This window comes from Sarcophilus harrisii, chromosome 2 (genome assembly GCF_902635505.1).
Source record: "Sarcophilus harrisii chromosome 2, mSarHar1.11, whole genome shotgun sequence".
In the NCBI taxonomy this organism is placed as follows: domain Eukaryota; kingdom Metazoa; phylum Chordata; class Mammalia; order Dasyuromorphia; family Dasyuridae; genus Sarcophilus; species Sarcophilus harrisii.
In genome coordinates this window covers 321,854,452-321,881,043 of record NC_045427.1, presented here as the reverse complement: position 1 = coordinate 321,881,043, position 26,592 = coordinate 321,854,452, and the positions used below count along the sequence as shown (strand labels likewise).

Here is a 26,592-nt window from a genome sequence, read left to right as displayed (position 1 = left end):
TGGTTTTCTGGCTTCGTCTCCCTACCTGCCCCTTTGCATCCTCCACACAGCTGCCAAAATAAGATTTTCTGAAGTATTACAATCCTAAAACACTAGTTTGATTATATATTATTTCCCTCTTCTCTCCCTCCTCACATCTTTCCTAATCTATACCTTTAGGATAAAATACAAACAATTCAATCTGGTACTTAAAGCTCTTTGAAAGCTGGCCCCAAACTGTTTTTTCAGCCTTATTTCACATTTCTTTCTTTCATATACTCTACTTTCCAATAAGATTTACCTACTAAATCTTCTCTGAGCTATTGTCATTCCAGTGTGAAGTGGAATCAATAAACTCTAAACTAATCTCAGACACTTACTAGCAGCGTGATCTTCTGCAAAGCACTTAATCTCTGTTTGCCTCAGTTTCTTTCATGAATAAATGGTAATAAAATAACCCCTAACTCCCAGAGCTGTTTTGAGGATAAAATATTGATAAAGCTCTTTAAAAACCTTAAAGTACAATACATATATTGTTATTTTTATTAATTTCCCTCTATTATTATTTTTGTTGTCTTTCTAAACATAGAATTATATACTCAGAATTCACTGCATCCTCAAACCCGATTCTTGGAATTAGAAATTAGAAAAATTGCTTTCAAGAATCATCTCAAGTGCCCCCCTTCTGCTTAGGCCTTACCCACTCTTCCAATTCAATTTGAATGCTCTTTTCCTCCTAAAATTATCTTTTATTTACTTAATAATAATCATTTTTTCTATAAGTAGCATTTATGTAGTGCCTTAAAGTTTGCAAAGCACTTCAATAATAATAGTAATAATCATCATTATAATTAGCATTTATATAGTGCTTACTGTGTGGGCTATGCTCTGTGTTAAGCACTTTATAATTATTATCTCATTTTATTCTCACAACTCTGGAAGGTAGATGCTCTTATGACATTTATTTTACAAATGAGGAAACTGACAGAAGTTAAGTGACTTCTGTAGGGTCACAAAGTATCTATTATTATTTCTAACTCCCTGAAATGTTAAGTCCTTGAAGGCCCTGGATGTCTCTGTTATATATACAAAGCACTGAAGAGAAAAGCAGACATTTAACAAATATTTGAATCAAAAGGGGATTTGAAAATCAGTACCTTCATTTTCCAACATTGTGGTGTTGTGAAGAACCAGTAGAAATTGTTATTGTAGAAAATAGACTAAACAAAAGTCTATTGTCATGGATCTTTGTATTGCTGAGAATAGCTAAGTTATTCACAGTTGATCATTCAATATTCTGTTACTGCATACACTGTTTTCCTGGTTCTGCTCATTTTGTATTAGTGCACTTAAATCTTTCTAGATTTTTTGAAAGTGTCTTGTTCATCATTAGTATTCCATTAGCACATTAGTATTCCATCCCGATCACAACTTGTTCAACTATTCCCCAATTGATGGGCATCCCCTCAATTTCCAATTCTTTGCCACCACATAAAAAGCCACATATAATTCTTTTATTATTGTACATTTTTTCTTTGGCATTCTTTAACTTGCTTCTTCGATGTGATTCCTTGTTTGTCATGTGTTGCAACCTGTTTGTAGCCACCATCCACCTCTCTGTTAACCTCTCTGTGGTCTTGTTCCTCAAAGACTACAACTTGCAGCTTTATACATTTTGCCTTCTTTAATGCTATGTTGCTGCCAATATAGATCTCTGAATATGTTTGCAGCTCTTAGCTTTTTTTTCTTGATATCATTTCTACTTCCTCAATAAGTATGTCTGGAATTGTGATCCTAGTGTCTATAAAATTATGGCTCTGCTATCCTTAATAGTGAAAATACTTTGGACTAAAAATCTTTTCAGAATGATCCCACTTTTCAAAGCCCTTGGAATAACTCTGCTTAACTCATTCTCTTACTAAGTTTTCTTTTTTTTAATTGAAAAATTAGGAAGTTGATAAATACCAACAAATATGAATATTTTCCTATATAAGGAACTTAAAAAAAAAGGCTTGTATAAGACACCATAAATATATTACATACAACTCAACTAACCTTTCTTTAAGCTTGATTTTCCTTCTGTTTCCTATATAAGGTGATAATACTTACAAAAAAAGGATGGTGGAACATGATATTGTAAGATTTTACAAAGGAATTTTCATTTTAAATTGGTGTGGCCTTTGGTTGCTATATCTTTCCACTCAGAAATGAAATCAAACTAAGATAATTTAATAATAATTATAATTCATTGCAATAATTGATTTATATTGGTTAAACTTCTGTAGGAAATTGTTCAGGTTGATATCTAATTCCCACTTTTTAATAACTTTATTTTAAAGTCAGATTGAAATTTTAACTAGACAATACCTCTTTTTTCTCATTTTAAAAATTCTTTTAGTTTTATGGGTCTTTGTTTTAAAAGTCAATGATTTTCTGATGCAAGAATGACTTCCATCTCAGTAAAAGTTTTCCTGTATATTAAAAAGTTTGGACATTTTCCCCTTCTGTCTCAGAAAGGAGTTTCAATTCTTTTATTCATCATTTTTGTTATGGACTTTGTCAATTCCTTAATGCTAAGATTTTCCCTTTATTTGTACATAGTTGTTTGCATGTAATCTCTCCCTTTAAACTGAGCTCCTTCAGATTAGAAATTTTTTTTTTTTTTGAGAGGGGAAGTCTTACCTTGTATTTCCAGCACAGAACATACTTATTAAATTCATTTAAAGTTATGTTATATTAAATATAGATTTACAAATATATAAATTACATTAAATTAGACATCATATTAAATAAGCACATGCTGCTTTATTGCTTGGTGACTGACTGTAAAAAATATCTTGTTTTTTCCCAACCTTTTCTCTCACACTAGATTTTAAAACCTTTGAAAGCAGATCATGTATCTTAATCTTAGTTGTATCTCTTGCAATTGGTGTCATATTAGACATTCTATAAATATTTGCTGAATTGAATCACATTTATTTCTAATAGGGAGAATTCATTTGTCCCCCATATAAATTCTATAAAGGTGAACTGAATGATCAAAAATTTGCAATTCTTTCCTTAACTATACTTACATTGATACATTTTTCAATGGGGATATAACTGGTCAGCTGTGAGGTCTCTACCAGAACTCTGTAAGGTCACTACCAGAAAGATTTATAGTTGAGACTTTAAATTTGCCAACAAGTGACCTAAATTTGCTTCAAAGTGCTCCTGAGAGGAGGGTTTCTTTTGTTCTGAAGCATTTATTTTGTACTTAATGGAAGTAGGAGACATTTTCTGATTTCTTTGTTGATTAATTAATTCATTCACTCACTCTTGTTTGCTTATTATTTTTATGCTTGAAAGATTAGGTTCTAATTCTGGGCCAGTTTTAGGTTAACATTTCTTTTAAAAATATGCAATGGCAAAACAAAATTTAGACAACAGACGAGTTAGAGACCAGGTAGAGAAATTATGTCTGTTCTAGATTTTAACCTTATTTAAATCAAGGGAATACTTTAAGGGAAAAAATCTCCAATAGAATTGAATTATGTAATAATACATCATGTATTTATTATATTTATATAATATATTATTAATATATAACAGACACAAAAGAAGGATATTAATTTCTGCTTATAATTTATCTTCTTTGCACAGGAAATGCTAAGATTTGGCAGAAGAAAGAGAGAGAAAACATTTTCTTACTTTTTCCCTTTTCCCCCATCTACAGGTTCCCGGAGAGAACGTTGTGGGTATCGAGTTATCCGAAGGCAGAGAAATTCAGATGAGCAAGTGAATTGTCTTAGCAAAGCAAAGAAAAACAGTGAAAATGTAACCCGAGTGAAAGAGCTGCTGATGAATGCCTTGAGTCCTGAGCAGTTTGTGCTATCTCTCTTGGAAGCAGAGCCACCCAATGTATTTGTGAGTCGCCCCAACAAACCATTTACTGAAGCCTCCATGATGATGTCATTGACCAAGCTTGCAGACAAGGAGCTGGTTCACATGATTGGATGGGCCAAGAAAATTCCTGGTAGGAGTTTTGTGAGCTTATTGTGTCATTAGTTTGAGGACTCTCAAAGTCAGTTGCTGTCTCCCTGAATCAAACACGAATATATTTATTTTATTCAGAAGTAGGTAATGGAAATGATAAGCATGGTATTGTGGAGGAGCATAAATATGTCACAGACATATTATTGTTCAGTCTTAGGTGGTGGAATGCCATTTGTGCTCTAGGATGATGATATGCCAGCAGCAGAGACACTGGATAATGAGCCAGACTCAGAATTAGGAGAAGTGGTTCAAATACCACCTCTAGTATTTATCCAGGGATCCTCAAACTTGTTAAATAGGGGGCCAGTTCACTGTCCCTCAGACTGTTGGAGGGCCAGACTATAGTAAAAACAAAAACTTTGTTTTGTGGGCCTTTAAATAAAGAAACTTCATAGCCCTGGGTGAGGGGGATAAATGTCCTCAGCTGCGCATCTGGCCCGTGTCCGGGCCGTACTTTGAGGACCTCTATAATAGACAACGTGACTCTAGGCAAATCATTTAACTTAGCAATGCTCCAGGTGACTCTCATAGGTTGTAAATTGCAGATCAGGTGCTCAACATTAGTAAAAGAAATCAATTTGGGGGGAATTTTCTACATCAATGAAAGGGCATATAGGGAATTCCCTTTAACAAAGACAGTATAAAAATTGCCTTTACTATTTTTTATGTAATTTTTAATTGTTTGAATAACAATAACAAAGTCTTATTATTTGAAATATTTAAAAAATATTTTGTGAAATTTTTTTTTGAGTGAGCAAATATATTTGGATGAACTTAAAAAAACCAAAAAAAAAAAAAAAAAAAAAAAACCAAAAACCAGGCTAATTTAGAAATAATAACAAAGCATACCATATGTATCTTTTGAATAGTTCAGAGATTCCTGTGGCTATTATTTATATTAATAGGTGTTTATACATAATTATAATTATTGTTTGTGTTATTTATGTTATATTGAATGTTTATGTTATAAATTTGATTTATTTTATATTTATGTTAATGTATAATGTAATATATTCAAGATAATAGGAACAGATAAATCTAACTATAGTCTGGAAATATCAAGGTAAAGGGAAGATTCCATTTATATGGTTTGGGTCTATGTTTGGTATTTTGAGACAAAAATATGGTAGCATTGGACTTGAAGTTGGAAGGGCTGGATTCCAGTTCTGGAACTAGCTCTGTGATCAAGCCATTTACTATCTTTGAGTCTGTTTCCTCCTTTGTAAAATAGGAAACATTGCATTAGCTTCCACATAGAATAGTCTTGAGGAAAATGCTTTGTATACTATAAATGAGCTACTGGGAGAGTCATCTCAAAGGTACTTAAAAAGAGTTCATTTGGGCTTGAATTCCGCATCTGCCCGGTACGGGCTATGTGATGACTGACAGATCATTTATAGTCTCAGTTTCCTTCATTTGTGTCTGCTGCTCCCTCCTTACTGCTACATTTTTCTCTCTTCCACCTCCTCTGCTACATTCAACTGCTACCTCTCTGTTTATAGACTGAGAATGAGAGGAACATTTTGAACTGATGGAACACTCCTGAATGTCCTCAGAAAATTAACTGGGGTTCCATAGGCACATATGACCTTATCCTCCATCCCAGAAAGGTCTCTGGTGCCAGGGGAGAATTGAGCATAGTATTTTCAAATGCCTCTTCCAATGGCGATACCAAACAATCACAAGTAAGTCTATGAAGTAGGATTCTGTTCGACCTCTCAAATACCCCAAATAAAAAGGCAAACAAAACTTAGAGGTTTTTCAGCATAAAGTTATCATAGAGTGTCTTCCCTTGCATTCTCTCACTGGTGAGATCCCCTGTGCTACACTTCAATTGCCTGCCTGTGTCACTATGTAATTAGAGGACTGAAGACTGCTTGTTCAGCTACATCCAAAAAGCCTTTCAAAATTAAACAATTCTTTCCCTATTCCTACATATTTATGACTGCCTTAAATTTTGAAGGGGCCTTCTTTCAGTGACATCCCTCTGAGGCAATCGGATAGTGATAGCCAATGGCAATACAAAGGCATCTAGTTCTAGCAAGGGAGAGGCACACCTAGTTCTATAGTATTTGTCTTTTTTTTTTTTTTTTTTTAATGATGGGAAAATCATAGCTTTCAATCCTCCCAAATTTAATCTCTTTTGTCCCATGGAATATTAGGATCTAATAACAGCATTGAAGGCTCCTGAATGAGTTTTATTTTTTCATTTGGCATTTAAGAAGTCAAATGGCATTCTACCCAATGGATATGGTTGTGATTCTTTGGTCCACACCATTGGGAAGGATCTTGGGGGAAAAAAAAAAAAAAACAACTTTTCTCATGGCTGCTTTGAAGATAAAATGAGTTCAAAGTAAATTCAATAGTAGAAATTTGAGGAGGGTTTAATTATCAGGTTGAAAGGTCCAGGAATAAACATCCACTGTGCACCTAAAATAATTTATCTTCATTATCTTTAAGACTCATTCTTAAAACACTGAGCCTACTCATATCCAGTTTTTTTTTTTTTTTTTCTGACTGGCCAAAGACACTTTAATCTCCCAGAAGCAGCAGGGGACACTTCATAGTAAGCAATCACTGGCTCCAGAGATGTCATCCAAAGCACGAGTAGAAGTTCACTCTCCTCTGCATTGCTCGTCCTTCACTTTGAGGTCATCATGTTCTAATCCTGTAGTACCCTGCCAGTTGTTCTGGGAAGCCAGGACCCTGGTAGTTTGGGTTCAGTATTGGAACAAAATGAGGCACCAGTATGTCTTTCAACAGTTAACAAAATGATTTATTTAACCACATTGCTGTGGGTTTACTTGGTGAAGATCCTGGAGTGGTTTGCCATTTTTGTCTTCAACTCATTTTACAGATGAGAGAATTCAGGCAAATGAAGTTAAATGACTCACTCAGGGTCACACAGCTAGTAAATGTCTAAGACTGGTTTTGAGCTCAGAGCTTCCTGACTCCAGGCCTGGTGCTCTAGCTACTGTGCCACCTAGTTGCTTTTTAATTAGGCATCACAGGAGGACATTTAACAAAGACAGGTACTGAAGAAAACTCAAGTTGATTAATCAACTTGGGGCTCACTTTTTTTTTCTTTTATTTATTTATTTTTATTATAATAACTTTTTATTGACAGAACCCATGCCAGGGTAGTTTTTTTACAACATTATCCTTTGCACTCACTTCTGTTCCGATTTTTCTACTCTCTCCCTCCACCTCCTCCCCTAGATGGCAAGCAGTCCTATATATGTTGAATATGTCCTAGATACAATATATGTGTGCAGAACCAAACAGTTCTCTTGTTGTACAGGGAGAATTGGATTCAGAAGATAAAAATAATCTGGGAAGAAAAAAACAAAAATGCAAGCAGTTTACATTCATTTCCCAGTGTTCTTTCTTTGGGTGTAGCTGCTTCTGTCCATCATTGATCAATTGAAACTGAGTTAGGTCTCTTTGTCAAAGATGGGGCTCACTTTTGTGATCCCCTGAATTCCTTGTGGCTATTTTGTAGTCATATAACTAGAAAGTGCTATCAACAATCTGAGGCTTTAGTTCTCTAAATCTCTAAGATAGCCTCAATACTTTTTAAGGTAAAATTAGTCTAAGTGGCATGGGGCCAGGGAGTGCAGATGGAAGGACAATAAATAGATGAAAAATGGAAAAGATACTTCAATATATCTGTAACATACTTTTCCCCCTCATTTACAGGGGAATGTCCATTTGTACACATTTGTACCTTAACATTATAGATCCCCAGTGTGCCTTATAAAAAATAGTGACACTAAATAATATAAGGGCTATGACAATAATACTATTGACCAATTATACACAGAAATTTTGTTTTATGGAAAAATGCAGTCAAGAAAATATCAGCTATTCATTACATATATCTCCTCATTTTTATAAGATCTTTATGAGAAAAATTTGCACACTTAACAGAGACATGAAGGGTAAATGAAGGGGGAATAGATAAACTTTAACAAATATATAGAAGATTTAGTCATACAATTGACTGAAAGGTGAAGAAAATCTTAGTTCCAACTTTAACGTCTATTGACTATAATTAAACATTCAATTTGATAAAGCAAAATGTATCAATACTGGTTTTCTTATAACAAGTATCTCTTTTGCAAAAAACTACCCTGGCATGGGTTCTGTCAATAAAAAGTTATTATAATAAAATAACATAATAAAGAAAAAAGAGTAGCCCTAAGTTGATTAATCAACTGAGTTTTCTTCTTAAGTACCTGTACTTGTTAAATGTCCTCCTGTGATGCCTAATTAAAAGCAACTAGGTGACAGTAGCTAGAGCACCAGCTGGAGTCGAAGTTTGAGCTCAAAACCAGTCTTAGACATTTACTACTAGTGACCTATAGTATTAACTTCATTTGCCTGAATTCTCTCATTTTAATATATTAAAATTCACATGAGTCCTTAAAAGATCATCCATTTTCATTGTTGTTAATAACATCTACAAATGGGTACCTAATTTTGAAGACTGATCTTTACTTGGTTAATAGACTATTAACCACTTGAACTTTCCCCTTTTGTAAGGAGAATTAATACCAGTGGTGCCTACTTCACAGGGATGTTTGGGTCCTTATAGGAAATTATATATGCAAAATTCTGTGCAAACTTTAGAAATCCATATATATATAACTGTTAATATTATCTTTTCCAATTTAGTAAAGGGTACTGATTCTAGTTTCTTTTATTGAAGACAGTAATTTCATATCTTAGTTAAGAACATATACATTGACTACTCCCTGATCTTTTTGGTATGACTACTCATTCTACCTTTTTAGCATGATATTTATACCATTTTTATCCTTCATGATGCTTCGTTATACCTATTTTTATTGCCTGCCATATCATTCTACTGATTCATTCTGAGTCACTGAAATTCCTCTGACCTTTTTTGTTTGTTTTTGTTTTCATGTGAATTTCTTTCTAGTTACATCTTTTTTTTTATGATTGATTTTTTAACCCTAGTGCTCAACTTTTCTTTCCCTAAAAAATAGGCAAATATTTCCTCAACATAGAATGAATTATTAAATCCTTTTAGAAGGTTAAAATAAATTCATATAAAAGAGGCCTTGATTCACAATATATTTCCATATTGCTTTGAAACAGACAATTAAAAAGAAAATCCAGGTAGTAAATTTCACTTAAATAGGAGATTGGTACATCTTATTCAGGCAGTATCTATGGATGGTAAGGGGGATCCATACTTGAAGAGGGAGAAAAGGTTGTGTGTGGTCACATTTAGAAAATTGCACAGTAATTTTAATGATCCTAAGTTGCTTGCTGCAATAAAAAAGTACTTCTTTAAAACCAGCATTCTTCCAAGTGAGTCTATGTGGCTATGAATCATGCAATTTTCAGAAGAATTATAATGGTGAGTGACCAAAAAGATAATGGAAAGATCTATAGTGGTTACAGCCCATTACCAACTGTGTCTTGTATGTGAGAAGGAGTATAAAGAACATTGTTAAGGACAGGTCTGACAGGAAAAGAAGGTGGGTAGGTTGTTTAATAAGAGAAAGGGATAAAAAATCGATGATCTCAGTGCTGTTCTGATAATCAACAAGGAAGTATTTATTAAATGCCCATTCTGTGACATGCACTATGCTAGGCACTGACAGTACTTAAGGTCTTAAGGAGCTTATATTCTTTTGGGAGAAACAATAGATATATAAATTAGTAAGTACAAATTACACACAAGGTTAAAAAAAAACTAACATGAGTAAGGGGAGAGAACTGCAATTTGGCAGGGGTGGAGTGAAGAATTAATCTAAGTATCCCTCTTGAGCTAAGCTTTTGAGGAAATTAGGGATTTTAAACATAAGGAGGGAATGCATTCTGGCATGGAAGAGATACTATACAAAGACTTTAAAATGGGATAGAGAAGATAGTTTATGGGGAAAATGATAAGTAGTTCAGCCTAGCTAGAATGTTCTATGTGTAAAGGAGAATAATGTGCAATGAGCCTAGAAATGTGGCCTGGACCCAAATTGTGAAGAGCAGTAAGTGTTTTTTAAATAGCATTTTATTTTCCAGTAACATTTAAAGTTAGTTTTCAACATTCATTTCTGTGAAGTTTTGAGTTGCAAATTATTTTCCCCTCCCTCTTTTTATCTCGCCCCTTTCCAAGATAACAAGCAACCTGATATAAGTTATACAAGTGCAATCATTTTAAGCATATTTCCCATTTGTCAGTTTGTGAAAGAAAGATTAGAACAAAAGGGAAAAACACAAAAAAGAAAAAAAGCAAACAAACAAAAAGTGACAATATTATGCTTTGATCCACATTCAGTCTCCATAGCTCTCTCTTTAGATGTGGATGGCATTTTATATCACAAGTCTATTGGAATTGTCTTAGATCACTGTACTGCTGAGAAAGAGCTAAGTTTATTATAGTTGATCATCTCATAATCTTGCTTTTTTTGTGTACTGTGTTCTCTGCTCACTTCACTCAGCATCAGTTCATTTAAGTTTTTCGAGGCTTTTTTGAAATGAGCCTGCTCATCATTTCTGATAGAACAATAATATTTCATTATATTCGTATACTATAACTTATTCAACCATTCTCCAATTGATGGGCATCCATTCTGTCACCATAAAAAGAGTTCTTACAAACATTTTTGCACACATGAGTCCTTTTTATCTTTTAGAGCATTAAATGTTTAACAGAAGTTATAGTTAGCATGATATCTGTTACATATTAAGTGCTTAATAAATGCTAGTTAAGTGACTGATTGACTGGCCTTGGAGGTAAAAGGGACTCACTAGAGCAGGAGAGATATATGGTCAAGTCTGCTTTGGAATATCACTTCAAAAACTTTGTGGGTAGATTGGAGGAAAGTTAGCTGGATGTAGGCGGACTAATTGGAGAGCTAATTCCATAGTCAAGAGAATAGGGGATGAGCACCTGAACTTGGGAGGCAATCCAGTGAGTAGATACAAGACATATTGTAATTATAAAATCAACATGATTTTGCAACTAATTGATTACTAAGGGCGAAGAAATGGGAATAAATGAGATGGCTACAAGGTTGAAAACATAGGTGACTGGAAGGATGGTAGTATCAACAGAAATAAAGAAGTTAGAAAGCCCTACACCTAGAAGAAGTAAGCCTTCTAGCATGTTGGGTAGACCCTTCATGGAGAATTAATAGAAACACACAGCCCCAAATTATACATAACGAGGAAGCAAGAATGGATTGTGATCTGTGCCAACGAGTACCCTTTAATGAAGTTACAAATTCATTGGAGTATAGTTAAATTTAAATTTTCTGTATTCTTGCTTAAACAAAAAGAAAAAAGGAGAATGATCAGCACCTAAAGGCAAATCCAGAAGAAAGCATAAGTAAAATGTTAAGTTTTGGGCAGAAAGATGAAGATATTTCATTTAAAAGCAGAACAAAACAGTTCTTGTAGAAGAGTCTTTAAATTTTAACAGTGTAAGGAGCAGCAACTAAACATATTCCAATTTTTTGAAAATGCTGCCTATAATAGAAGGGAACCTATGTTCTCTTGCAAGTATTCATCCAGCTACTTTAATTAAAGGTGAAAAGAAATGGTTTCTTTCTGTTTTCTACCTCCTGCATAGGAAAAATAGTATTTGTCAGAACTTTAAAGAAAAATGCCAAGGTTTACTCAGGCTCGCTCTGGGGATTTTTTCTTTAAACTGTGATTTTTGTCCATTTGAAACTACTTATTCATTTTTGAATCATTCTTGCATATTTTTCCTTGAATCCAAATTGATGGAATAGGCTTTTACCTGTTTCTTCTATTGTTGGACTGTTATCTCTGGGTTCTGATCAGTTCCTGTAGTCAATGCAGTCACAGAGGAAATCTTAATAAAAGGTTTTTTTTTTTCCTTTTTATTCTTAAGTTGGAAGGAAAGGAGGGTGATGGGAATAAAATAGATGACTTGTATTTTACAGGTATAAAATCAAACCTTTTGTCAAAATTATTTCTTCCTCTGAGTGTGTATTTTGACTATTAATAATAGTAACGTATACTTGTAGGGGCTTTTTGGCTTTTGAAGCACTTTCATAGGCGTCAACTCACTAGATTGTAACAATTCTATGAGGTTGTTTGGGCAGATATTCATTCCGATTTTGCAGATGAGGATAAGAGGTTGAGTGATTTGGCAAAAATAACATTACAAGTAGATTGCAGAAACTGCCCTTCAGGTTCTTTATCTCCAGGATCATAGTGCTCCTCTTTTCCTAAATTAATCTTTCTGTTGTGTCCTTGATTTCATCCTTTAGTATTTATTCCATGACTTTGGTTCTACATTCAAATGCTTTTTCTCATTCATTTTCAATCTCTTCCTTTTCCTAGGTTCCCCATCTTCTTGTAGTCCTCCATAGTCAGTCCTGCCCCAGGAACTTTCTACATTTCCTGGTCTACCCAGGAGGTGAGACCCTACCATTCACTTTGAGGCCCCAGGGTCTTCTCTATGCATATCTGGGCTCAGATACCAGCCCCAGTTTCAGATTCTTCCTTTCAAAAATCTTCAAAATTCCTGTTCCACTGAAAACTAAGTGCATGCCCATCATTTGGGGAATGGCTCAATAAGTTATGGCATGTGAATGTTATGGAATATTATTGTTCTGTAAGAAACAACCAGCAGGATGATTTCAGAGAGGCCTGGAGAGACTTACATGAACTGATGCTAAGTGAAATGAGCAGAACCACTCTGGGCAAGTAATTGCTGGTTGCCTCAGTTTTTTAATAAAATCGGGATAATAAATAACACTTACCTCTCAGGTTTGTTGTAAGGATCTAAAGAGATAGCATTTGTAAAAAGAAAGATGCTTAGTGCAGTGCCTGACATATAGTAACCACTATTTAACTGCTTATTCTCTTCTAGTTTCTGTCTCCCCCTGCCATATCCCAGCATTAGTGGCCTGTGAGAGAACAAGATCTAGCTATCTAACTCCTGTCATCTCAATGGCTTTCTCTGTCAGCTTGCCCTAGAACAAGATCTTTGCTACCTTCTACAGCTAGAGGGATGAGACATCCTGATAAGGCTCTCTTATCTCCTCTTTTTCTTGTTTGCCATGAGATAGACCTCTGGACCCTCACAGGACACAATATTACCACCTATCACAAAACTGGACATCAAGGAAGTATTTTAATAATCTAATCGTATCCCTCCTGCAGGGCATTTCTCTGCAGTCACTGCTAACTCTGCTGGCATTAACTTTTTTTTGTGCTTTTTCTTTTCTTTTTTTATAATAGCTTTTTGTTTTTCAAAATATATGCAAAGATAGTTTTCAGCATTCACCCTTGTAAAAACTTGTGTTACATATTTTTCTCTCTCCCTCCCCGCCTTCCCACCTCCCCTAGACAGCAAGTGATGCAATATAAATTAAACATGTGCAATTCTTCTAAACATATTTTTACATTTATCATGCTGCCCAGGAAAAATCAGATCAAAAAGGAAAATAATGAGAGGAAAAATAACAAGCAAACATCAAAAAGGAAAATAATGAGAGGAAAAATAACAAGATGATTTTTGATTCACATTCAGTCCCCATTGTTTACTATCTGGAGGCAGATGGCTCTCTCCATCACAAGTCTATCAGAATTAGCCTGAATCATCTCATTGTTGAGAAAAGTCAAGTCCATTACAGCTGATCATCACATAATCTTCTTGTTGCTGTTACAATGTTCTCTTGGCTCTACTCACTTCACTTAGCATAAGTTCATGTAAGTCACTCCAGGCCTTTCTGAAATCATTCTGCTGATCCTACATATTACATTATGTATATTAAATATGCATATATTATATAACATATATATTATACTACATTCATATGTCATAACTTATTCAGCCATTCCCCAACTGACTGACATCCAGTCAGTTCTCAGTTTCTTGCCACTACAAAATGCGCTGCCACAAACACTTTTGCACATGTGGGTCCTTTTTCCTTTTTTATAATCTCTTTGGAATACAGACTCAGTACAGACACTGCTGGGTCAAAGGATATGCACAGTTTGATAGCCCTTTAGGTATAGTTCCAAACCCTGAATTCACTTCTTAGGGAATAATCATTTATAGAGAGCTCCTTCTTTTCCCCTCCCCTTCATATCACTTAAACATCTTTTTATGCTATCTTTTCCTTCATTCTGATCTCAGATGAAAAGATGACCTTTCTCCTTGCCAAGGCCAACCCCCTCATTCTTTCCCACCTTTTTGAGTAATTGCTTCCTTTATTAACCTTATTCATGAATGTCTCCTTTTTTTTTTTTTTTTTTTTTTTTAAAGGAATCATACTTGCCTGGACTCATACCTCTGATAGATTCATATATATATATATATATATATATATATATATATATATATATATATATATATATATATATATATATAATATCTATATATATGAAACATTCACATACCAAATGTATACTTGCCAAAAAGATTATTTTATGGAGAGCTCACACATGACAAGTGCTCACAAAGTAATCAGAAAAAGAACACTCTGCAGAACTTCAGAAATGATTATATTACATGAGAAACACTGGCACAGGACTGCCCAGAATGATGTGGCCTCATGAAAGAAGGTGATTATGTTCTATGAGTAAAGCAGAATTGAATTAGCTCAAAGAAGCACAAGATGCATAAGAATTGAATTAGCTCAAAGAAACACAAGATGCACAAAGTCTCCCAAATGTTCATAGGGACTATTTGTTGGAACTTTTTTATGAGTATAATAAAATATTATTGTCTTATAAGAAATGAAATATAAAGCAATTTCAGAGAAGACTTGTATGAATTGATGTAGAATGAGTGAGCAGAACAGAGAACAAATTATAAAATATCATTTTAAAAATGAGCAACTTTGAAAAACTTAAGAACTCTGATGATGAATGCAATGACTAACCAACCACAATTGCAGAGGCCTAATAATGAGGAATGCTTTCTTTTTGACAGAAAGGTGATGCATTGATTATGACTAATTAGACAGTCCATTTTGGGACATGGCTAATGTAAGAATTTGTTTTGCTTTAATATGCATACTTATTACAATTTTAAAAAATTCTTTCTCAAATGGCGGGGGCGGGGGAGGTAGGAAGTAGGAAGGAGGGAAATGCTTGTTAATTTTTTTAAAAAGCTTATTTAGTCATTTATGATTCTTTGTGACCCCATTTGGGATTTTCTTGGCAAAGATATTGGAGCAGTTTGCCATTTCCTTATGAAGCTCATTTTACAAAAGGAGAAACTGAGGCAGAGAAGATTTAAATAATTTTCCCAGGATCACAGAACTAGTAAGTGTCTAAGGTGAAATTCTGAACTCATAAAGATGAGTTCTCCTGACTATAGGTCTGGCACACCATGCATTCTGCCACCTAGCTGCCCATATGTAGTAAGTGCTATATAAGTGCTTATTCCCTTTCTTTTTTTTTCCCTTTTTTATCTTCTTGCCACTATTATGGTCTTAAAAAATAAAACCTTTTCTCTTGTTTTTAGTATTCATTACCAACCTTAATTATTTCTGAGTTTTAGTATTCTAACCCCATTCTTAACCGTATGTCTCTTTTATATTTATCCTCAGTATTACTAATTCCATTTGTGGCATCTTTTTAAAATCCAAGTAAGTTGATTGAATTTCTTTTACATTCATGTATATCCTGAGGATCAGATATACAGAGCTCTTTGCTATAAAGTGCCATATAAATGCTAGCTATTATTAGCCATTATCATCATTGTTACCATTACCTTCTTTCTTTATCAGAATCCTTGTTATTTGTGTCATTGGAATTTTGTTAAAAGACCACTCTATTCTTCCTTAGTCTGACCTACACTGTAGCATTTTATACAATGGGATCTGACCTATTCTTTCCCCAAAATTTTTTGAAATCTGCTATATGGATAGATCATTTCAAGGTTCCTATCACTTCTGCTTCAGAAAACAATTTATGGTTTTTGTTCAGAATCAGGTTTGGAATGAGACTGCTTCATAAATTCCATTTTTTGAAAAATTATGGGCAGCTGCATGGCCCAGTAGATAGTCTTCCTGATTCCAAGCCCAGTATTCTATCTTCATGAGTTCAGATCTACCTTAAGACACTAGTAGTATGACCCTGTATAAGTCACTTAACTCTGTTTACCTCACTTTCCTCAGCTATAAAATGAGCTAGAGAAGCCAACAAAATCCCAAATAGGGTCATAAAGAGTCGAACACAACTTAAAATGACATAGTAACAAGAACAACAATAACAAAATCTAGTTTAAAAAGGAGTTTATTAGTGGTGGAACCTTCAGGTACTATATACCAGGTTTATAAAGGAAATCTCTTTTTAAAAAGGCAGACAGGCCAGCTGGTCAGTCTCAACAGACAGGGAGTCAACTACACCATAGCTATTCAGTAATAAGACTTCTTTTAGAAATATTACTTTTTTTCAATGAATAAAAACTCTTGTTTTCTTACCTTCTCTTCCATCTTCCCTCACTTCCCATTGAGGAGAAAAAGAAAAACCAATCTCTTGTAATAAATATAATCAAGATTAATTTGGAAGAGACATTTTCTACATTAGCCATATCTCAAAAATATTAGTCTCTTCCTTGATGCAATATGTCTAAAAACTGTTGCATAATGGGCTGAAGTACCCACCAATCATTATGTATTATGATTACTACAAAATGGTAACTTGGCTGACACAAGACATGGTTTGAGGCATTAAGAACATTAAGTTCTTTATGTATGTATCATATGTAAGGGCTTTACAAATTTAATATGCAATGTATGTGCTAGCTAGACTGAAAGTTTCATTTATCTCCCTTTAAACCTCCTTCCCGTGAAATTATGTTGGTGAGATGTAGGTACAACTGATGGGCTCAGGGTGGAATTTATGCTCTAGTAGAAATCAGATCCTATCTTGGCTGAAATAATTTTTTAAATTAATCCTCAGCATGCATGGAACTTTTTTGTTGCTAATCCCACCTTCTAGTTTATCATGCACTATTCTCCCCTCTTCCACATGCACCATTTCTGGAACTGAAATGTCTTTCCAACTCCTCCCAAGCTCCCCAAATCCTCTTTTGAGCTCTCCATTAAAGTTTTCATCATGGTTTGAAGATTAATTGAGAGTCTTTGAATTGGGAAGAGAACTCAGATCATCTGTACCTGAATAATAATCACTTCAATGAAGTCATTGAGTCGCTTGAAGATATACTTGGACACAGAGCTCACTGCATCTAGAGACAGCCCTTTCCTCTTCAGAAGAACTTGAATTATTAGGAAGTTTTTTATTTTTGTTTTATCTTTTCAAAACTAAACCAAATTTTCTGTATATAATTTCTACCTGTGCTCTTACTCCTGTTTTCTGGGGCTGAGCAGAATAAGTTAAATCCGTCTTCCACATGACACAATGGAATCCCACCTTGACTCTTCCTTCTTTCCTTGGGCTTTCCTTTTGAGTTTGAGAACTCAGATTCAAATCCCATCTTTGCCATTTGCTAATTTTTGACCAAGGTCAAGACTTTATCTGTTCCTCCTCTCTCTACTCCTACCACTACTTCTCTTAATCTCAATGAAAATATTCTTAGTTATATCTCTAAGAATAAGATAAATTTGTAAAGTGATATAGTGCTTGGACTATACAAATGCTTATTCTTCTCTATCCCCACAGCACCTCCTAGAGTATTCTGCTTATGGTGGGTATTCACTAAAATTACATATTTGAAATTCTCAGCAGTTCAAAGCAAACAAAGGTAAAGTTAATACAGATAAATTGCAGTTTCTTGCTCCTGTTCTCCCTCAGTTTCCCTTAGCAGAAGTTCAAGAAGCAAGAATCCAGGTGGGAGTCCATTATAATTCTAAACAAAATCAATTTCAGACGCCAAGGACAGGAAAACATGAGTTGCTGATGTGTGTTTGACTTACATTGCCCTTCTTTAGCCAGGATTTTGTTCTTCATTTCATAAACATCGATCGCTTTTCTGTATCACCTGTGAAGTGTTTTCTTAGCTCTTACTGTGTGTGGACATGCCTGACATTTATCCTTTCATTTCTGCCAGGATTTGTGGAGCTCAGCCTGTATGACCAAGTGAGGCTTTTAGAGAGTTGCTGGATGGAAGTGTTAATGGTGGGGCTGATGTGGCGATCAATTGATCATCCTGGAAAACTCATCTTTGCACCAGACCTTGTTCTGGACAGGTGAGAAAAATATAAATTGTTTCTTCTGCCTTAGATCTGTCTATAGCACTTAGTGAATAGGAACCTAGCTACTAGTCCTGCAATTAAAATTTCACACCTGAAAGTGCAATTAGATGATGCTAATGTCATAAGCTGCTTCACTGGGTCAAGAATACTAGACTTGGAGAACACTGTCACAAGTTTCCAAAAATCAACTGAATCTTTTTTTTTTTTTTTCAAAATAATGTTATTAGATTACATGATAATAGAGTGGCCAAGTTTTCTAAAGTTTGACCAATAGGGTATTAAACATAAAAGTAAGTTGTATTTTGTGCAATATATTAGTTCCATTCAAACTTTTTTTTTTCTATACTAAAAGTTGTTTTTAATTTATACATCTCATATAGGTTAATGTATAGGTTAATGTAACTACCAACCAACCTGTTCCCATTTTGATCTGACCTATTATATTTCCCACCTAGGCCCATTCCAACCCCCTCCCCCAATATTAATGACAAAATTAGTGTGGGCACCTGATTAACATAGTTCACTGAAACTCAAAATTCTGGAGCTCAAAAGATCTGCCAGCTCAATCTCTCTAGTAGCTAGGTTTTTTGACATGTAGGATAATGCCAGGCAAAGTCTATGTTACTCTTGCTAAATATTTGGAAAATGCAGAATATTCGAATACTGTTGACCAATGAAAAGTCTGCTAAACTTGGAATCAAAATATCTTGGTTCAAATTCCACCTTGGGCACTTATGACTCATGTAAGTCTGGGCAAATCTGTTGCCTCAGGAAAAAATGGGGCTGGGGGAGAGAACTGAACCATATCATCTCTAAGACCCCTTTCAATGCTAAATTTGTGGGTTGTGTGGGTGTGTTGGGGGGAAGTGCTGAGAGCTTTGATAATTACTAAGAATTGTATATGTATTCAGACAATACTTTGTATAATTTCTGGCGTGTTCTTTTTGATGAAGTTCCAACAGTTACATTATTATTTGTTGGAATCTGGCCTTTAAGTCTACATCATATTTAGATTTTACCTCATGTTATACAGAAAGTGTTATACATGTTATACTGTTATACAGAAATATACAGAAAGTTATATAGAAAGTATGTCTTGTAAATGTGTATCTAAATCTGTGTATCTAAAATTATTTTTTTTAAGAAGGGATTTTACTTTTCAAAGGAAGAGAATTGTAAATTGCTTGACAAAGTGAATAGACCATCCACTGTTATTTTTGTAAATCCCGATTTTTCAGATCAGGTTTGCTGAACATAGGCGTGTACTTGTCTAGTTAATGACTAGCCTGCTTGAGGATATTAAGACTTGAAGCAGCTTATAATGTTCTTCCTTTATACTGCTGAGAGGAAAGAAGAAAGAAAAATTGAATCTGTTGAAAGGTGGACAGACAGGCCAGTCTTCTTAATTCATTTCTGGCAGGAAATGTCTTGTTAGGAAAAAGAGGAATGAAAATTTATAATGAAAGTTGAGCTTTTCGTTACCTATTTGATTACATCTAGAACATCTTGGGTTTTTTTTGAATCTCACCTATGTTTTTTTTAACTGTATAACCTTGGGTTAGAATTGTCAATTTAGAGCTGTAAGTGACCCCAAAAGTCATTTAAGTCAATGTTCTTGTACTACATCAGAGCTAAGTGAAGTTCAGGAAAGTTAAGTGACTTGCCTAACCTTATACTAATAGTAAATAGGAGAAGCAAAATTTAATCCCAGGTCATTTGATAGAGTTAAAAATGTGTATTTTTTTAAATCTCTGTTCCATCATCAATTTGCGTTTTGCAACAGAATTACTGATCCAATATTTAGGCATTTAGGGTTGCAGAGGACAGAGCTTTAGAACTCTGGAAGAGCAGAGTTCAAATCCAATCTCAGACACCTACTAGGTATGTGACCCTGAACAAATCACTTTAACTGCCTTAGTTTCCTAAGCTGTAAATGGGGATAACAATAGCAGCAACTTTGTAAGTTTCTTATGAGATAGATGTGAAAATATTTAATACAGTGCCTGAAACATAGTAAACACTATATAAATCTTTCTTTCTTCCTTCTCATATATCTATTCAGATAAGAGAACATTTACACTGAGATCACCTAACAAAAACGAAGTATGCATTTGAGTTAATGGTCTTGTGATACTTTCTTTTTATATGCTCAGGGAGCATTCTTGTCAATTATTTCATTTATTCTCATTATATTCCTGTATAATGTCAGATACTTGTATGAATTTTTTTTTTAGTTATTAGTCATTTTTAAAATTCTTCCCACATTCTCCACTGTGGTGGGGGAAAAAAAGAAAGAAATAAAAGGCATTTGAAACATATAAGCTTGGTCAAGCAGAATGTATTCCCACATTAGTCACATCCAGAAATGTGTATCATTCTGTATTGGATTGGAATCATTGTGTTAATTGTGTTGGAACTATTAGTGTAATCAGAGTATTGAATCTTTCAGAATTGTTTGTTTTTATCATATTTATATTTTAACATGAATTGCTTTCCTAGTTCTGCTAGTTTTACTATGCTTATACCTTGTCAGTAATGCAAAAAAAAAAAAAAAAAAAAAAAGGAAATGACAAATGTTGGAGGGGCTACAGAAAAACAGGCATATTATTGGTACGTATTATTGGTCTTACCATTCTGAAAAGCAATATGTTCCAAACTGTGCATACCCTTTCACTCAGGCTTATATCCTTTTTACTTTTATGCCTGAACCTGAAAGAGATTAAAGAAAGAAGAAAAGATGTTCATTCTCAAAGGTTGAAAGGAAAAAAAACCAATTCCAAAATGGGGAAGAAGAGAATGTGTTTAATTGCAGTCCCTGAGTGCCTGTAGGAGTTTCTAGAAAGATTTTATCTGTAGATGCAAAATAATACATTCTCAGAGGCTTTTCTTTCAGTGTTTGGTCCTTAGTATTTTGTCTGATGATGGTGCCGTCATTATCAGTTAACAACCATCTTATATCTTAGGACTGGTCTTATTCTGTACATCTGTTCAGAAGTAAACTCTAATCAGAGTATTAGTTTGATTGACATATTGAGTTCTAATGTTTTAGCATTCAAAGGATATTCTCTTTGCTGTTTAATTTCAGATCTCTTAATACTTTACTAATTTCTTACTCACTATTCATTATCACTCTATAGTTGAGGATTAAATGGAATAAATTCTACTAATTTACTCTTTCAGAGATCCTTTTTCCAACTATTTTGTGTGTTTAACCTTACATTAAAAATCTATTACAGGGGCATTTTAGAGGTATTACATATTATCACCCCAATATTTCTCATTTGTTTGCCAGAAATGTGTTGGTTTTGAAAGCCTTGAAATGAGTAAAATATTCTAACCTTCCAACCCTTTAAATTTTTTATTACTTATTAGTGGTGTGATTTGGAGTTCTTCAGTTTATCTCCATGTTCTTCAATTACCTTCACAATAAAATTAAGACATTGGACTAAATTATCCTTTCCAGATATACACAGCAATATCTGATTGTCATCAATAACTTTGTGTATTCTGGAGGAGAAATAGCAGTTTTCTGTCCCTCCTTCCCTCCCCTCCTTCTTTCCTTTCCTCCCCTCTCTCCTCTCTTCTCTTCTTTTCTCCTCTCCTCTCTTCTCTTCTTTTCTCCTCTCCTCTCCTTTCTTCTTCTCTCCTCTTCTCCTCTCCTCTCTTCTCCTCTCCTCTCCTCTCTTTTCTTCTCCTCTCCTCTCCTCTCTTCTCCTCTCCCCATCTCTCCTCTCTCCAACCCTCCCTTCCCCTCCCCTCCTTGGCAAATCATGTAACCCACTTTGCCTCAATTTCCTCATCTGTAAAATGAGCTGGAGAAGGAAATGGCAATTACTCCAATATCTTTGTCAAAACAATTCCAAATGAAGTTACTAAGACTTGAACACAACTGAAAACTAGTAACAACAAAAGGATTAGAAATGTTGAATCTGTTTTTCTGTTCCTCAGATCTTGTTCTCCTTTTCTCTAGTAGGTGACGGTTCCCATGATGATTTTAATTGTACTTGGTATAGTTTAGCAAAATAATCCAGAGAAGTGATATTGTTCTCAGAAAATGATTTTCAAGATAAACATGGTTTTGGTATGAACAAAAATCTATTCATGGGATCTCTATCTGGCATTAAAATGTTATGTTAGTGGAGAACTATCTCCAGTAGACCCAATTAAATTGGCAAAGCTTCATTCATGAGCCTAATAATGTTTGGTGGAGAGCTCATCATCAAAAAAAGATGGCCACCACATGATTTTGACTATAGCAGCTCATGAAAATACTACTGAAGTGTGGAGAGATTTTAATTTGCATTGATAGAAGTAGTTCTCCTATTAGTGAAATCATATATCTTCTGAAGGACTGAAATATGTAAAGGTGATAATTTTCTGAGTTCATGATCTATATTTCTAAACCAGGCTGACTCTTTGTATTCTATATTCTATACCTTTTCCAAAATAGTTTAGAAATGTACATTATGAACAGAGTTGTCCCTCCTCTTCTGGACTCTGAGCCCCATACAGAGATAATTGGTTCATATAAGGATTATTCTCAACTTTGGTCATCTTTTCTAACCAATTGGGAAAATTAAGTCAGACACAAGAATATATTTACAAGATCATACTTGACTTTTATCTGAGTGCCCACAAAAGTGTTTAAATAACTTATTTTTCTCAGTAAAAATAAATACAATTAATTCCTTAACCAATTGCATTTTTGAGTACAATTCTAGTTATTCCCAATAGTTGTCATCTCTTTCTCCATTAAAGTTTTTGGAAAAACATGGAATTGACACAAAACCTACCTTTCCACTGATTCTGATGCTGTTTAAAAAAAAGTTATATGAAACATGTTCAGTAACATTCAAATGTTCTTTTGTAGAGATGAGGGCAAATGTGTCGAAGGGATTTTGGAAATCTTTGACATGCTCCTGGCAACGACTTCAAGGTTCCGAGAACTGAAACTCCAACACAAGGAGTATCTCTGTGTCAAGGCTATGATTCTCCTGAATTCCAGTGAGTAAACACACAGCTGTGTTTCATGTCTCTCCCCCACAATGCATATTTCTAGAGTGAGAAGAGTAGGAGAACATCAAAATGTATTTATTCTCATTAAAAAGAAAATCTTTTCAGTAATTCCTGACACGCCAATGTTTCAATGGATTTCTTTCTAGTTCTTATTAGATCCTAATTATACAGCTAAATTAGTCTTAAGTTCAACTAAATCCAACCAATGGTGATTAAGTGCATCCCATGTACATCAGTTGGTTTTAGGTACTGGGAGTGAGGCTAAATTTAGATATTATCTCTGGTGTCATTAATTTTATATATACTTCATTGTTACTTATATGGCTACGTATTGTATGCCTTTAATACAACGTAAGGAAAAGAAAATAATAATAGCTAGCATTTGTATGGTATACTATAAGGTTTGCAGCGTGCTTTTCAAATATTTTATCTTCACATTCTGTCTGAGGCCACACTGCATTCAAATTCAAGGAAACTTTTTCTGACTTTAGACTGGACATTCTATCCATTGAGCCACCTAGCTGCCCTAATTGATACATAACTTCCAGTAATAAGGAGTTTAAGTCCTCTGTATTCTGTTTAATCAGACCCCATTTCGAATATTTTGCTGAAATCTGCAGATTGTAGTTTAAAATAAAATGTCACATTGAGTGTGACAAGAGAGTAAGTTATTATGAGGCAATATGAAACCACTTGGGGGAAAAGGAAATAAGAAAGCCACAGGGGACCTGTTTCCTAGTTCAGGCTAACAGTTGATTTCAGGTTGGCCCTGCCCTTATGCAGTCTAATTCTGAAAGTTAGAGAAAGTAAAAAAAAAAAAAAAAAGTATCTATAGGATGGAAACAATGAAAAAAGAAAGATGGACAAAATCCAGTTTAGAAAAAGAGCTAGAAAGTGCTCTGATCTTTTCAGGGAAAATTTTCCTTGTTTTTTAAGGTGATTATTTTCCATATTTTGTGGACTAGACTTGTCATTTTCTTTTCAGAACACAAAGAAAGCACCACTTACATCTGTGCTGGGTGTAATTGATGTATGTGGGAGATCTCAGTCCAAAACCTTTGAAGTTACTTGTTGGGGGAGAACTATGTTTTTCTGGCCCTCTATTTGAACCTGATCACTAGGCATTATGCTGCATGCACATCTGCCATCTTGGAAAAAGGGAGGGTGAGATGTGGTTGAAAAATACATTTATCTCTTGGCATGCATTTTATTTTTTTATTTCATCTTCAAGTGTAACTTAAAGCTCATTTCTGTGTTGCAAAGTGCCCCTCGGGAAACAGTTGGCTTATTTTCTTCAAAAACAGTTTAAAATTATAAAAATTATTTACAGCTTTTGCCTTTATGCTTGGCACTGTGTTTTTAATAATTTTAATAATTATTTCCATCTCAAGCACATTGTATTCTATTACTGAAAACCTTGGCTAACCACTGTATGAAGAAGCAAGACTGGGTCAGAGGTAGCATCTTCAATCAGTGGCCTCTTCCACATTCAACTCATTCAGAAGATCCAAAGGGGCAAAGGAGGCTTCTTTGAAAGTCGTGTGTAGAAGGGCCACATCACTGTATATAAGGCAAATACAGTGTTGCTGTTGTTTTTCCTCTTTTTAAGAAAACTCCTTACCTTTCTGTTCACTATAAAGTTTTTTTTTTAAGTTTGTAGCTGCTATTCTGAAGTAGAATTTTGTTTCCCTGGATAATTTCTATTATCTGCTAATCTACTATTTCAATAATAGCACTCACCTTCCAGGCTTATTATAAGAATCAAATAAGATAATATATGTAAACCTTAAAGTGCTATGTTCATCCTATGTTCAATCCTTTTAGGATAAAGTTTTTTTTTTTTTTTTTTTTTTTTTTTAAGAAAAAGTTTTCCATGTTGAATTGGAAAGGAATTTTGGCATTGACTTGGCAAAAATTGATCATGTCTTATCATGCAAAAAAAAGCAAATTTACCTGCATTCTCTCTTGCTCAAGGGGAAAAGCAGCTCCTGACAAGACATGGAGCTGAAGAGGAAGTTAAAGAAGTCCCAAAACTCAAAGAACTGAAAAAATGTATTAGGGCCACTAAATGAGGGCTTAAAACTCCAGAAGAGACTAATTTCCCTTTGAATTCATATAATAAAAATGAAATCTCACAGTATACTTTGCAAATTATGGGATTTCCTGTAATTTTCTGTAAGAATTCTAAATTGTACCACATAATTTTCATCTTCCACTAAGAGAGAGAATTGAGGGGGGAGAGGGAGGAGTTTTTGATTAATAGTCATTTAATGGTTCTAGCTGACCTCTAGTCTTCCTGTGTGGAAAATGAGATGAATCTATTACTTAAGAAACTCTTTTATAACAGGTACACCATATTCGAATGTAGCTTTTTGTAGATGCCTAATGACATTGAGGGGAAATAATAATAATAGCAACCATTTATATAGCATTTACTATGTTTCAGATAACATGCTAAAAGCTTTACAGTTTTCTCATTTGATCCTCACAAAGGGATGCCCCCAGCATTGTCTTTGTTCATATACTTCACAGTGCCAGATATATTATTCTTAATCAGTGATTGTTGAATGGCCTATCAATGTGCCTGTTTCATTTATTATCCATTTTTTTTGGTAAAGGAAATTGTTATTTTCGAGACACTCTCTCATATCATTAGCAAACAATACTTTGATCTCTTTATTTCCAATATTAATCCCTCTATTATCTTTTTTCTGTGAGGAATAGTACTGCATAGTGATAAAGAGCTGTTCTTGACAAAAACAGGTTCAAATCTTGACTGTGATGAAACATTGGTTCTGTCTTCCAGGGAATTCTTTGTGGTTAGTAGTTGCAGATCTGCATTGGAAGGAGGAGTTAATTCATTGTGTAATGCCTTATACCAATGAAATCAAAGATTTGATGAAAAGTTTTTTTTTTTTCCTACTATTGAAATTGGTAGGATTTCTAATATGTTGTCAAATTTAAATGGTGAGACTGAACATATTTATTTACTAACTTTAAAATTTTTTTTTAAATTATGGGCTTGACAAATATCGATAAACACAAACATTTAAATATATAATGAACAAACAAATATGAATATTACACACAAATATACTTTATATAGTATTACCAGTAATACTAAATTTCCTTTCTGACCTTCCTTCTGCTCTATTCTGTGTATTTTTTGAGGATTGGACTTTCTTTTCTTCTTTTTTTTTTTTTTTTTTTTAAATCACTAACTTCCCCAATCCTTGTCACAATTTTTTTCCCTACCAAGAAAGCTCTTCCCTGATTACAAGGAATATAGTTTTTTTTTTTTTAAATCATTGTGTCTAAAAATGATGTATGTCTCATTTTACATCTATAGTTAACTCTCAGCCAAGAATTGGGACTCGTTGTTAGT

General features: G+C 34.2%; 1 protein-coding gene across 1 annotated transcript in view; it reads left to right on the top strand.

Annotated features, from left to right (window-relative positions):
- The window catches only part of ESR2 (estrogen receptor 2), an 85,812-nt gene that overhangs the window by 51,945 nt on the left and 7,275 nt on the right, over window positions 1-26,592 (top strand). Inside the window, exons 5-7 of the mRNA XM_003756342.2 lie at window positions 3,695-3,994; window positions 18,047-18,185; window positions 23,062-23,195. Of these exons, the coding sequence (XP_003756390.1) occupies window positions 3,695-3,994; window positions 18,047-18,185; window positions 23,062-23,195 (573 nt within the window). The remainder of the gene's footprint in view (window positions 1-3,694; window positions 3,995-18,046; window positions 18,186-23,061; window positions 23,196-26,592) is intronic.